The sequence below is a fragment of the Musa acuminata genome, chromosome BXJ1-3 (assembly GCF_036884655.1).
Source record: "Musa acuminata AAA Group cultivar baxijiao chromosome BXJ1-3, Cavendish_Baxijiao_AAA, whole genome shotgun sequence".
Taxonomy (NCBI): Eukaryota; Viridiplantae; Streptophyta; class Magnoliopsida; order Zingiberales; family Musaceae; genus Musa; species Musa acuminata.
The window spans coordinates 10,587,333-10,602,406 of record NC_088329.1 but is presented as its reverse complement, the minus strand read 5'-3'; the positions used below and the strand labels follow the sequence as shown (position 1 = coordinate 10,602,406).

The following is a 15,074-nucleotide window of genomic DNA, read 5'->3' as shown; positions in this document are numbered from 1 at the left end:
TATCCGAGTTTAAATGCGAGAGGGTAGAAGTTACTTTCCATCTCCAAAGATCATACGGACGATGGGAAGTGACACGATGAGGATGGATTTATCTGGAAGAATGGCAAGGCAGGTCAACTCATCTTTACCCTGCATCTCGACTGCTGCCCGTACCGGCATGGAAGAAGGATGCCGACTCTGGTGATCGATGTACACGGCCATTGATTTACCTTCTGCGGCTGCTCGAATGCTTTTTGCTCAGGGGATGGATGCATTCCCAATGGAACATGTCAGAATCAGACATATGGAGGATTTCAGACGGATACATTTTTTGGATTGAAGTTTATGAGCGGTTGCAAAGCTTTAAGCTTTCTCCATAGACAAGCGATAAAAAAAGAAATCGCGGCGGAGTCTGATGGACTCGAGCAAAGGAGGAGAAGAGGAATAGTAGATGCCATGGAAGATGACAAGATTCGTGCAAGGAAGACGTAAGTCTCTGCCACCCCATTCTTTGAACTACTCAGTAGCAACATCGGTATGTATGTGAAATAGACATCTTATCTGTTCCAAAAGGAACTATCGATCGGTTACAATCCTGTCGGAGCAGACGACCGCAGAAATCACACTTCCAATCAACAACTGGAATTGCTCGAGACTACAGCAAGATTATCCATCGACACAGAACAATCCTGCTGCTTTGAGAGAGACGACAACAGAGAACTATCCCAAACAACCTGCGTATGAAGCGTCACGGCTCTCTATCCACACCGCCGCCGAGCACAGAGTCTGCCGGAACAGGGGAGCTGAAAGCTATCACCTTGTGGAATCGATCCACAGGACCAGGTAAAGGTGGCACCTTTCTCCAAGAACAGCTCAGGTTCTGCCCCGAGGTGGAGTCGGCACGCTTCGCGGCGGAGCCGTCGGAGATCTCGCAGACGCAGGCCGGGTAGGCCTTGTGGTGGTCTTCGTTGAATACATAGACGAGGCCGTCGAGGCCGACGCACTTGAGGCTGGCGAACTTGTTGTCGTCGTCGTCGGTGTCGAAGAGGCACGAAAGGAGGTCCCTTGGCATCACGCCGATCTCCGCGAAGTCCATGGAGCAGTGGTCGACGGCCCACAGGGCGAAACAGGGGGGCCCCACGGGGGTGTTGCAGAGCCCGGCGAGGATGAGCCTGTCGCCGCAAGCGAGGAGGAAGGAGAAGAGCACCCCCGGCGGCCGCAGGACCCGGACTCCCGTCCAGGCGTGGCGACTTAGATCGAAGGCCGCGATGGAGCAGGAGTAGATCCCGAACACGAAGAAGAAGCGGCCACCCAGGAGCGCCGCGGAGAGCCACTGCGACGAGTTTCCGATGCGGAACTCCGGCGGGAGAGGGGGGCAGAGCTCCCACGAGTCGGTCGCCGGGTCGTAGATCTCCACGGCGAGGGGGTCCTCGATGTCGACAAGCCCACCAATGAATCGCGCTCCCCCGACGACGACGAACCGCCGGTGGCCTCCGGCGGCGAAGAAGACGCCGACGAGGGGGTTGCAGCGGGAGAAGAAGAGCGGGGAGGTCTCGCGCCAGGGCCCGCGGAGGAGCGGCGCGTAGCAGAAGCGGGTGGAGGAGGTGGTGGCGAAGAAGAACCCGCCGGCGCCAGCGAAGCAGTCCACGTGGAGGGCGGAGGGCGACGACGGGAGGGCGATCCACTCACCGTCGTCCGGGTCGAAGCCGAACGCCTGGTTCTTGCTGAGGACGACGTTGTTCTGGCCGTAGAGGAAGAACCAGGGCCTCCTCCGACGGTACGCTGCGGCGCCAGCGGCGAAGGCGGGGTCCGAGACCAAGGCGCGCCACTGCCTACAGACGGCTCCGGCAACGACGACCGACCGTAGTGGCAGGTTGGAAAAGATGAGCTCGACGAGGTCGCAGCTCAGCCGCGACCACGGCGTCGCCCGCGCCCCCGCCGCTGTCTTGATCTCCCCCTCCATCACAGGGTCCAGAGCTTCTGTCGCAGCGGCAGCAGAGGCCGAGAGAGGTTCAAGGCTTTGGGTGGGAGGGGTGGCGTCAGCTTCTGCCATTGGGTACAAACTGTGAACGACACGCGTACTTTACAAGTCGTGCGCCGGGTGCCGAAGAACCCTGACGGAAGATATGACTTGGGGACTCCTCTATATATATATATATATATATACATACATATAATAATAATAATAATAATAATAATAATATAAATAAATAAATCAATAATCTAAGAGCGGTATCGTCATTGGAATGGCAGGCCGGAAATGACGGTTTGTTTGACATCCATCCAAGGGAAGGTTTTTATTTGCCTTTATTGAAAAAGGTGGAATATGGGAATCTGTTTGCTGAGGTCAATTATTGTTGGCATGGGTGGATCAAAATTAACTAACGAACTAACTGGTAGTGGATGATCACCAAACAAACAATCGATGTAAATTATTTTGGCCGTACGTTTGGTTGCAGGTACCCTAAGGAATTGATCTGCTCCCGATGCAGTAGCCATACCGTACCGGAGGGGCGCTGCGGAATTCCGACCTCGTGGGACGTTTTAAATCTTTAGGTTTATTCTGAACTTAGTCAACGGTAATTTCCTTTTTATGTTTTAGAATCTGACTGACCTCATGGGACGTTAAGTTTTCTGTAATGCGAATGTCTTCTTTAGATAGTGAGAGGGAATAAAGTGTGACATCAGTTTCGGCCACCCACTTCAGCAGTAATCATACTATACGATGATGCATACGAAGGAAACAGAGCGATAAATGAATTTTATTAGATCCATTGATGCATGCATACGATGATGTTTCGTCAACAGAGATTTTGGATGTTGTACGCGTTACGAGGACTACTTGGATTCGGTGTTTGTAACTAATGTATAGTTTCTTCTTTTTTTTTATTAATAAAAATTATCAAAAATTTAATTACCATAACATACATACATACATACATACATACATACATACATACATACATAGGAATAAAATAAAAGGATTCTAAATCTTATCTAATATATTTTGTTTTGCATCTTAAATATTAGTCTTGGATGATAGATTAACTAACTAGCTTAAAATCTCATTTTTAAGAAGGGTAGCTAATAAAGGATTTTGACAGTTCATCACGTGGTCCTAAACAAAAAATCTTACATTTGTCATTTATCATTTATTAAAAAATAAATTTATTAATTAAGAATTAAAAATATTCATGTACGCTGAGATGAAAATGAATATCATTAAAAGAGTTAGGTTATATATAATAGGTTTAACTTGTAACCTACAAGTGTAAGTTTTTAGGTTGCATTGGTATCTTGACATAGTTTAAATTTATTTTTTAGTGTGTATGTAATGTAGTATGTTCACCCTAACTAGAATGACTTCAATTAGTCATTATAAAATTTTATATATTACATGTTGTAAGTATACATATGTGTATACATACATACCTACAAAGTTAATGATGTACAACATGTATTCTTGGCAAACTCGAAAATTAATATGTTGAAACTTAAATCGATAATTATGTCTCGTTCAAACGGTAGTTGACTTGAGTTTATCAAATGGATACATGTGATATGGCAATTTTGGCCCCATATGAGTCATCATGAACGTCACACGTCACGTCCAAATCACTATCAGAATCCAATGCCGCACGCCATCGGAATCCCGTGACACACGTCAAGCCAGGTTCCGTACCAAAATACTATGCGACATGATTGTCCCGAGGGCTCGGGGCGATACCGTCTGACGCCGCTCAGGCATCCCCCAAGACGTTAGCTCATCAGAAAAGCCATCCCATCCCACAAGGGTCAACGACCACACCGAACTTAGGCACAACCAATCTTCACACAATAGTACATAAACCCCTGGCCGACGCCCGACCAGGGGGAGAGAAAAAACTTAATATCAAATACTCCACTGACTTATTCGTCGGAGGAGCCAAAGTCAGGATGCACCCGACGAAGGCCATTTTGCAGGAAGGCGAACACCCCGAGCAACGAATGCCTCAATCTGGGAATTGCCATCCAATATATAAGGACGCGCTGCCATTCATCCCGGAGTCGGAGAGACGCATTCCACCACAAACAGTGCCTGAGTCGGCAAACCGAGAAACTCGGATCAACATCCTCTCACAAGGGCCCAGTCGACCCCGCTAGCCCGACTCTTGTCCGAGTTACTCCAAAACGGTCACTCCCGACCGATGATCGTCTCGACCCAGGAGGCTCCTTCCATCGCACAAAGGAGAGTAGTGAGCCGGCCCGGATCCCGATCAACGTCAGCCAACATTCCTTCCCGAGGGCGCGGCCACCTCATCAGCCACGGTACTTTTGTTCACTAACATTTTGGCGCTAGAAGGAGGAACATGTCGCAGGAGCAGCCGACAGGAGTTCTCCCCGGGAGGGGGCTACCGACCGACCTCTCTTCCGTCGAGCCAGAAAGTCAGGCCCTCCCCGCCCCCGGAGACGGGGGAATCCCGGCTTCGATGCCAGATCGCTATTGGCATCTGTTCAACAACCCGGGATTGTCGCCCCCAGGGCTCACCACAAGGCCCTCAGTCGTGACACCCGAGGCATTCCTTAGCCTGACCAAGCAAGTGCAGGCCATGGCAAGCATGATGCAGACACTCGCTCCAATTATTCCCCAAATCGTGTGACTAGCGATGCCCCCGACTGACCCGACCCGGCAGCTCCCGAGCGGGGAGCAGGTCAAGATCGGAGAAGCCCGTGAGCAAGCGATGGACCCGAGAGGTCCTCCTGGGCAGAACATACCCACACCTTGCTGTGCCGCGCAACCTCATCTTGATCCTGACACCATATCGCCCGACTCGACGAGCAGCTCACTTAGGGCCCAACTGTCTCGTGTCAACCAACGCCTGGACACGTTCCAGCATGAGTTTCGAAAATCGCAGAATGAGTCCAGCGAAGGCAGCTCGGGTGGGTCCCCTTTCACTCAGGAAGTACAGGACAAGCCAGTACCCCTCAACTTCAGGCTACCAACATTAGAGACATATGACGGCAGCTCCGATCCCATGGAGCACGTCTCCGCATTCCGGGCCCAGATGGCCCTCTACGACACCTTTGATGCACTGATGTGCTGGGAATTTCCAACCACTTTGAGGGGGCCAGCACGAACGTGGTTCAGCCGGCTACATCAATCCTCAGTCTCATCCTTCGACCAACTTGCCGAGGAGTTCGAGCAAAACTTCCTCGCTAGTGCGCGACCCAGGCTTTCCATGACCACCCTACTCGCGCTATCCCAGCGCGAGGATGAGCCGCTCTCTCAATTCGTGGCACGTTTTGCCATCGAGATTAGGGGGTTTCCGGACGTTCACCCCTCTCTAATCTTGCGGGCCTTTCTGATGGGTTTGAAGCCTTCGAGGTTCTTCTAGTCGCTGATCGAGAAGCCGCCAACGACCATCTCTAAAATGCTGCAACGCGCCAACCAGTACGTCGCCATCGAGGCACTGGTGGCGAGGAGGTGCGTGGAAGGCAAGAGGCCATGGGCAGAATTGTCCCGGGGAACGACCTCAGCAGCCTCGGCGACACCCCACCGCGGGCTCAGTCGACAAGAGCTATCGCTCCCGAGGCCCCCGCCTCTCCCCCTAAATACATCCCACACCGAGATCTTCCTCCAAATCAAGGAGAAAGGTCTCTTGCAACAACCTCGTCCTATGAAGGCCACTCATAAAGATCGATCTAAATATTGCAGGTTCCATCGGGACTACGGTCATGACATGGAGGACTACCGTGACCTCCAGAATCAAATAGAGGCACTAATCCAGAGAGATCACCTCGGACGTTACCTCAATTCCTCGGAGGCGACTCCACGCCCGAAGGGACCCGTCGAGAGACAAATTGACATCATCTCTGAGGAACCAGCGGCCGATGGCAGCAACTCTACAGCGAGAAAGGCCTACGCCCGCAGCACTGTCGAGAAACGTCCCTGGCCCGAGCTTGATCCCGAAATCACCTTCGGGGCCGGGGAGGCCGAGCGCTCCCACCATGACGACGCTCTGGTGATCTCCATCCAGATCGCCAACGCCCGAGTTAAGAGGGTGATGGTTGACACCGGGAGCTCCATCGACGTTCTTCTTTACTTCGACGCCTTCGAGAAGCTTGGCTTGACCGAGGGAGACCTTACCCCTATGACGTCAACCCTCACAGGATTCACAGGGGACTCTGTTTCCCCCCTCGAGACCATGGTCCTCTCCATTAGCATTGGGGAGGAGGCGAGGGCGAAGACGATAATAACCACCTTCATGGTAGTCGACCTGCCCTTGGCCTACAACGTCATCCTCGGCCGCCCAACGCTCAACAAGATAAAGGCGGTGGGTCTCCACCTATCATAGGACTATCAAGTTTCCGACCTCGGCAGGAATCGGGGAGGCCCAAAGTGACACAGGGGAGTCAAGGCGATGCTACCTTGCCGCGGTTACTCTCCCAAGAAAGCCGCACCCAACTCCAGTTCCCGATCCCCAGGAAGAACCCGTACCACAAATGTCGCTGGAGCCTCCCGAGCCACTCATTGAGGTACCTCTGAAGAGGACCCGCCTCGACCAGACCGTTAAGGTCGGAGCCACGCTCTACGAAGCGGATCAGCTCCACCTCATTGACTTCCTGAGGAAGAACGCCGACATATTCGCGTGGTCCCCTGAGGAGATGCCCGGGATCAACCCAGAAGTGGCTCAACATCGACCCCGAGGAACGGCCGATAAAACAAAGACTAAGGAGGTTCGCCCTCGACCGACAAAAGGCGATCGGGGACGAGGTCGATCGCCTTATAAAGGCTGGATTCATTACTGAGGTTAAATACCCCCAGTGGCTGTCGAATGTAGTCCTCGTTAAAAAACCTAATGGAAGCTGGAGGATGTGTGTTGATTACACCGATCTCAACCGGGTATGCCCCAAGGACTGCTATATGCTCCCCAAGATAGACCAGTTAGTCGACGCCACCGCGGGTCATGAACGCCTTACGTTCATGGATGCATTCTCGGGCTACAACCAAATCCGGATGGCGACCCCAAACCAAGAAGACACTACCTTCGTCACCAATCGAGGGGCATATTGTTACAAGGTGATGCCCTTCGACCTAAAGAATGCTGGGGCGACTTACTAAAGGATGGTCGACAAACTTTTCAAACACCAGCTCGGGAGGAATATGGAGGTGTATGTAGATGACATGATTGTGAAGAGCAAGGTTGCAAGAACACACCTAGCCGACCTGGCGGACTTGGCGAAAACATTCCAAACACTCAGGCGGTTCAACATGCGTATGAACCCTGCGAAGTGCGTCTTCGGGGTCAGCTCAGGGAGGTTCCTCGGCTTTGTCATTCACCAGCGAGGGATATACGCCAACCCGAAAAAGGTACAGGCTGTTACCAAGATGCACTCCCCCCGCTCGGCCAAAGAGGTGCAGCGACTTGCCGGGAGGCTAGCAGCGCTCAACAAGTTCGTGTCACGTTCAGGTGACAAATGCCTCCCCTTTTTCTGGGATCTGCGACAGGTCGACAACTTTACCTGGACCTCGGAGTGCGAGGAAGCCTTTGAAAAGTTGAAGGCGTGCCTCGCCCGCTTGCCCCAACTCGCCTCGCCCGAGCCGGGTGAAACCCTCGGTCTCTACTTGGCGACCTCGGCACAAGCCGTCAGCTCGGTGCTAGTTCAGGAGGTACCACCAGCGTAGCTACCCATACATTACATCAGTCATATCCTCGGGGGGCCCGAGGTGCGATACTCCCCGATCGAGAAGCTAGCTCTTGCTCTTATCAAGACGGACCGAAAGTTGCGGCCCTACTTTCAAGCCCATATGATCAAAGTGATCAACGACCAACCACTACGATAGATCCTCTCCAACTTTGACGCATCAGGTCGCATGCTGCGATGGTCGGTCAAGCTCAACGAATTCGACATTCAGTACTCCCCCAGGACCACCATCAAAGCTCAAGCACTGGCTGATTTTATTTCTGAGCTAGCCCCTTAGGTCTATGCTGTGGGGGGAGAGAACAAATAGAACACGTGGACCCTGCACGTGGATGGCTCGTCCACTTCCGAAGCGGCCGGGTCGAGCATATCCTCAAAGACCCGTCGAGAGAAGCCTACGAGAGGTCACTCCACTTGCAATTCTGAGCCACTAACAACGAGGTCAAGTACGAAGCGCTGCTCCATGGCCTGCGCTTCACTCTATAGATGCATGTAGACAACCTTGAAGTCTTCAGCGACTCCTAGCTGGTAATGGGACACGTCAATAGAAGCTACGAAACCTGAGACCCAACGATGGTGTTATATCTAATGGAGGCAAAACGACTCGCCCATCGATTCTGTCGCCTTTCAGTCACCAGAATACCTCGGGCGCAGAACACGTGGGCCAATGCGTTGGCTAGATCAGCCTCCGCCCGTGGCCCTAGGTCGGCCCCAACCACCGAGTCCGTAGCAGCACCGACAATAGCGACTCACGAGGTCACCGAAATAAGTTCATCACAGAGTTGGATGGAGGAGATCCTCCGATATAAAGTGGGTGGAAAGGAGCCCGACGACCCGGTGACTGCCAGACGGCTAAGGCGAACTCAAGCCTGGAATTGTATCATCGACAGAAAGTTATACCGAAGGGCCTTCTCTCAACCCCTCCTGCGTTGCCTCGCACCGTCAGAAGCTGAGGTGGTCCTCGCCGAGTTTCTTGAGGGGATTTGTAGTGAGGACACCGGGGGACAAACCTTGGCTTTCAAAACCCTCCGGCAAGGATACTACTGGCCAACCATGCGTCAAGACGCCATGTCATACGTGCAGCAGTGCCCACAATGCCAGCGGCACGCCCGACTGCCGCACCAACCAATCGTTCCCCTTGCTCCGATGGACATGGCCTAGCCCTTTGCCTAATGGGGGCTCGACCTCCTTGGACCCTTCCCTCCAGCATCGGGTCAACGACGCTTTCTCATAGTCGGGGTCGACTACTTCACAAAGTGGGTGGAAGCCGAACCCTTGGCCTCCATTACCGAGAAACAAGTCCAGAGCTTTACGTGGAAGAATATCATCACCCGGTTCGGGATCTCAAAGGCTATCATCGCCGACAACGGAACTCAATTCAACAACACTAAGTTCAAGGTCTATTGCCAGTCATATGGGATCTAGTTGAAGTTTAGCTCGGTCGCGCACCCCCAAACCAATGGCCAAACCGAGGTGATGAATCGGGCGATCCTGGAAGGCCTCAAGAGGTGATGAACCGAGGTGCCTGGGTGGACCAGCTTCCCAGCATCCTGTGGGCAATGCGAACGACTCCCAAAACCGCATCGGGGGAGTCTCTGTTTAACCTGGCATTCAGGACTGAGGCAGTCCTACGGCCCGAAATGTTATTCCCGACCCTGCGCACCTCTAACTACCAGCAAGGAGACTCCGAGGAGGGCTTCGAGCAAACCTGGATCTCCTTGAGGAAGGGAGAGCCAAGGCACATCTACGTATCTTATCATATAAGAAGGCAGCAGCTTGAATTTACAACCGACGGGTCCGCCCGCGCCCGATCAAGATCAGGGACCTCGTCCTCCGAAGAGCAGAAGTGAGCGACCCGACCCGGGCAAGGGGAAAGCTCGCGCCTAACTGGGAAGGCCCCTATCGAGTCTATGACATGGTTCGAGAGGGAATCTACCGATTCAAGACTATGGAGGGAAGGCCCTTGCCGAGAACGTGGAATACGGCAAACCTGAAGAAATTCTACCCATAAAGGAGGCTGGTCGGGATGCAGAAAAGATATACGGGGCCCACACACCCACGGTTGGGGAAAGTAGCAAGTCAGAATTACAAAATAAAAAGTGCTTCTTAATGACAAAGGAGATACACATGGCGGTCGGGCGGCACGGCCCCGAGCCCAACCGGAGCAAAAGACAAAAAGGGAGGGGGTGCAGCCCCTAGCTCAAGGGAGGAGTCGCGGGCCCATCATTGAAGTGGACGTTTGCCGGCATGTTGACATCATGATCCGTCGGGTTGTCGACAAACGGGTCCGACTCCAGCTTCAAGTCCGGGTACTTCACCCGGAAGCGAGCGCAAGCCACCTGGTACCCATACTCGTACGTGACCCGGCTCGACCTCACCAGGCCACGCTCGAACCCGAGGGACGCTTTATACCCGGTGATCGCCTCCTCAACCCTTTTGGGCAACCCCAGCTGCTCCTTCAAGGCCTCCTCAACCCTTTTGGGCAACCCCAGCTGCTCCTTCAAGGCCTCCTCGGCGGCCCAGGTCGTCACCCTAGCGGACTCGACGTCTTGGGAGAGGGTCAGCAGCTTGTCATCCAGTAAACGGATGTGTGACCGGCTTTCTTCCAGCTCGGTCTTCAAACGAGCCACCTCCTCACCCACTGCCGTGGCGCGCTCCTCAGTCGCGGCAACGACCTCTGGACCCCCCTTGGCCTGCGGCTCCAAGTTCTCCAACCGAAGGGTGGCGTCGATCTCCAACTGCCGCCCGATCACCCACTCGGTGTCGTGGACCCGATCGATCAATGCCATACCATAGTGCTGGCTTTGTATGAGGATCGATGTCGACACCCAAGAAAGAGGGGATCGGGTAGGGGAAGGAAGCCATCACTTACCTAGACGAGCGACTTGGTCGCCCGCTCTACCAACACTTTAGAAGTGGAGCTGTAGAGGTCCTTGGCCAGCCCTGGGTGCAACACCCCTCGGATGAACTCCTGAGCGGTTAGCCCATCGCCCTAGAGACGACTGTCGACCTTGAGAGTCGGCCACCGAGCGGCGTAGGGGGCCCCGGGCTCCCCGGCTAGAAGATCGATCATACGCTGGGCTTGGTATTGCCCACCCTTGGCCCAGGAGTAGATGCGACACAGTTCCTGTATCGACAAAGGGCACGTCGCCGCCCTCTTGGAAGGGTCGCTGCCGGACGACCCGACCGACCCTTTCCCCTTCACACTTCCCGAGCCCTCCCCTTGGGCAGTAGCCCCGAGCGATTCCAGGGAGGCGCTCGAACGGGTGGCCTGGCTCGCGGGCATCTTCCGAGCCACCGTCTTCGTCTTCTTAAGAGGGCGCTTCGATGCCGGTGATGTCGGCGCCCTCTTCGGCGTGCCCTTCAGTAGGACAACCCCGCCTCCAAAGCCCTCCCCATCCCGAGATGGGGGCTCGACGACCTTGATGCTAGCCGTCTTCTTCACCGATCTCAGATCCACCATTTTTGCAAAATAGGCAACGGTTAGATGGTTTGGGACAAGCGAACAATCCATTATATATGAATGGCCATACCCCCGGTGGCGGGGCTCAGCTCCGCTTCGACCATCCACTCCTCGGTCATTTCCTTAATTGCCCGAGAAGAGGACAGGATACCCCTTAGACGATCCACGGTTGCTGCGTCTCCAGCAGAAGGCGACGGGGGGCGTTATCAATGGTACAAAAAACCCACCCGGTGCTGAAGCCCCACTCTTGATCACAACTAATGTAGAAGAAACGCCTCTTCCAACCTTTGTTGTTGGAGGGCACACCATTGATCTTAAAACTGCTACGGGCGGTCAGGTAGTACCCGCCTAGTCCCTTGCTAAGGTAGAAACAAGCAAGAAAGAGGGGTCGAGACAGTTCGATCCCAGCCCCCCGACACTCCAAGATGAAAGCCACCAAGTAGCGTCAGGAGTTTGGCGACACCTGGGAAGGGGAGATCCCCCAAACGTGAAGATAGTCCCCAATAACAAGGTGCACTGGGAACCGCAGCCCCGCCTTGAGTGACCCTACGGTTAACCCAAACCCACTGGGAAACCGGTCATACGGTTGCTACCCAGGCCGAGGGGCATGTCGACCATAACATTTCGGGATGTGGTAGCGATCTCGGAGCACTTTCAAAAGATCCTCGGTCACCACCGAGTCCACATCATGCCATGACTTGAGCGCCTCAAGCGCGACTAAACCCTTTGAAGCCTCCGAGGAAGCGCTACTCGAAGACACGCTCACTAGCTCATCCCGAGAATTTGCAAAAGGGGAAGGAGGAGAGGGAGAAGGGGACGAAAACGAAGATAAGGATGAAGATGAAGACGGTGACATCCCGACCTCAGAGTTGCGAGGAAGAAGCCCGGGGTCCGGGGCGAGGGATTGAAGCAAGGAGGACGGCAGAGTTACAAGAAAGAGCCGAAGTGCAGGATGAAAGACTGATGGCGAAGGTGTTGGCAACCGCCCTGAATGGGGATTATAAAAGGCAAGTAACCCGCGGCAAGGCGGCGATTAGAGCTTCCCGAGGAGAGGAACAGTCGCAGAATTGAAGACCCATCGCGTCCCCTCGGATCCGCCAGATTCGCCCACCTCGGAGCTCCTACCAGAGGCATCCCATCACCCGAGACCTCCCGCCGAAAGGCCGCTCAAAATGAAGTTTCCCTCTAGGCCCTACGACGCTCCGCCCGACTCGCCACTTGGTGCGATGACATTCAACACTCAGGTATGAATCGGCCCCCAGGTTCGATTCCTGCCCGGGTTGCTCCAGATCGCCCCCAACTGGCGACCCGCCGGCACCAAAACTGGAGCCGAGCGTATTCATTCGGTCCCCAAATTCAAATCTGGAGCCGAGCTTACTCACTCGGTCCCCAGATTCAAATTCAAAGCCGAGCCTACTCGCTCGATCCCTAGGTTCAATTCGGAGCCGAGCTTACTCGCTCGATCCCCAGATTTAATCCAGAGCTGAGCTCACTCACTCGGTCCCCAAGTTCAAACCGGAGCCGGGCTTAATCACTCGGCCCCCAGGTTTGATTCCTGCCTGGGTCACTCCAGATCGCCCCCGACTGGCGACTCGTCGGCACCAAAACCGGAACTGAGCTTACTCACTCGATCCCTAGATTCAAATCCGAAGCCGAACTTACTCACTCGATCCCCAGATTCAAATCTAGAGCTGAGCTTACTCACTCGGTCCCAATATTCAAATCCAGAGCCGAGCTTACTCTCTCGGTCCCCAGATTCAATCCGGAGCCGAGCTCACTCGCTCAGTCCCCAAGTTCAAACCGGAGCCGAGCTTAATCACTCGACCCCCATGTTCAATTCCTGCCCGAGTCAATCCAGAACGCCCCCGGCTAGCGACCCGCCGACACCAAAACCAGAACCGAGCTTACTCACTTGGTCCCCAGATTCAAATCTGAAGCCGAGCTTACTCACTCGATCCCTAGGTTCAATTTGGAGCCGAGCTTACTCGCTCGGTCCCCAGATTCAATCCAGAGCCGAGCTCACTCGCTCGGTCCCCAAGTTCAAACCGGAGCCGAGCTTAATCACTCAGCCCCCAGGTTCGATTCCTGCCCGGGTCGCTCTAGATTGCCCCCGACAAGTCTTTAAATCGAGCCGCCTTGATTGGCTGGCCAACTTGCAAACTCGATAGCCGTAGCTCCGAGCCAGGCGAAACCCATCATCTGAACTGAGACACGTTGGGTTCGCTCCGCAGGTCTTATCTGGCCGATTTCGACGTTTAGGTATCGCCTCATCAGGCCCCCACCGTTCGATCGACAGGATTAATCCTGTCCAAATCACAGGGCACCGCCCCTCTAAAAATCGCTCCCCGATGAGTCAATTCGACTTCCCCACGTAGGCAACCAGCACAATCGTGTCCTTCACCCCTAGGCATGCCTCCCGGCCCATTAGGGACCTAGAGGCACGCCTTGGAGGGGGGGGAGAAGTGATATGGAATATATTGGCCCCTAGATGAGTCATCACCGACGTCACACGTCACGTCCCAACCAATATCAGAATCCAACGTCTCACGCCATCAAAACCCCATGACGCACGTCAAGCCAAGTTCCGTACCAAGACACTATGCCACACGACTGTCCCGAGGGCTCGGGGCGGTACCGTTTGACACCGCTCAAGTATCCCCCAAGACGCCAACTCGTCAGAAAAGCCATTCCATCCCGCAAGGGTCAACGACCACACCGAACCTAGGCGCAACCAATCCTCACATAATAGTATATAAACCCTTGGCTGACGCCCAGCCAGGGGGAGAGAAAAAAACTCAATATCAAATACTCCATTGACTTGCTCATCGGAGGGGCCAAAGTCGGGAAGCACCCGACGAAGGCCATTTTGCAGGAAGGCGGACACCCCGAGCGGCAAACGCATCAATCCGGGAATTGCCATCTAGTATACAAGGACGCGCTGCCATTCATCCCAGAGTCGGAGAGATGCATTCCACCACAAACAGCGCCCGAGTCGGCAAACCGAGAAACTCGGATCAACATCCTCTCACAAGGGCCCAGTCAACCTCGCCAGCCCGACTCTTGTCCGAGTTACTCCGAAACGACCACTCCTGACCGGTGAACGTCTCGGCCCAGGAGGCTCCTTCCATCGCACAAAAGAGAGCAGGGAGCCGGCCCAGATCTCGATCAACGTCAGCCAACATTCCTTCTTGAGGGTGCAGCCACCTCATCATCCTACTCACCCCGTAAGAAGCTCTCGACCCGCGAACCTAACCGTGCTGACTCATCAGTCACAGTACTTTTGTTCACTAACAAGTGGCAGATACGAAAATTTTATATTATAATATATAATATTATATATATATATATATATATATATATATAATAAAAAAAAGAGATATATAGTGTGATAAAATTACCGAACCACCCCCTTTTGCCCTTTCAAAAAGAGAAGTAAGGAGTTGACGGGGGAGCGATGGGGAAAAGAGGAATATGTCCGACGCACGGGAGACGGACGCCTGTCCGTCTTTATTCCTCGGTTCTCAGCTTCGCACATGGCTTGGCTTCCAGAGAGGGTGAGTGGTGGAGGGTGGCGGTCGCAGCAGTGCAACTCCATCAGGAGTGGCGTTTCCCCTCCGACGGGCACAACTAACTCCTGCAGCCCATCTTGTGTGCTAGTTTTCTTTAATCTTTCTTTTGTGGATTCTTCTTCCGTCGCTGGGACAAAAGATATTAGGAGTAGGAAAGGCGAACGGCCATGCTTTCTTTGTCCCCAGGACGAGACAGAACTGGTTCGAAGAGCTACGACTAATGGAAGCATGCATCAATTAAAAGAGAGGAGAGGCGAAGGGTGGTGGTGGATGTCTGAGTCACTCACTTGCCCCACCTCAAAACGTTTGGTAGCCTTCGAACAAGACATGAAAGAAGAAAAGAAAAAGAAAATTCATATCTCTCTCTTTGCCATGTTCTT

The 15,074-nt window shown here is 53.7% G+C and overlaps 2 protein-coding genes across 2 annotated transcripts; one reads left to right on the top strand and one right to left on the bottom strand.

Moving 5' to 3' along the window:
• Positions 1–519: 519 nt before the first annotated feature.
• On the bottom strand, positions 520–2,081 carry LOC135622945 (F-box/kelch-repeat protein At3g24760-like). Its single transcript, XM_065125318.1, has one exon. The coding sequence runs from the start codon at positions 2,030–2,032 to the stop codon at positions 728–730; it is 1,305 nt and encodes a 434-aa protein (XP_064981390.1). The 5' UTR covers positions 2,033–2,081; the 3' UTR covers positions 520–727.
• Positions 2,082–5,390: 3,309 nt separating this feature from the next.
• LOC135636207 (uncharacterized) lies at positions 5,391–6,314 on the top strand. The gene has a single exon (XM_065147833.1). It carries the CDS (start codon positions 5,391–5,393, stop codon positions 6,312–6,314), a length of 924 nt encoding a protein of 307 aa, XP_065003905.1.
• The last annotated feature ends 8,760 nt before the right edge of the window (positions 6,315–15,074 follow it).

Excerpts from the sequence above, each read along its gene's own strand:
- LOC135622945 (XM_065125318.1), bottom strand. The coding sequence starts at position 2,032 with ATGGCAGAAGCTGACGCCACCCCTCCCACCCAAAGCCTTGAACCTCTC.
- LOC135636207 (XM_065147833.1), top strand. The coding sequence starts at position 5,391 with ATGCTGCAACGCGCCAACCAGTACGTCGCCATCGAGGCACTGGTGGCG.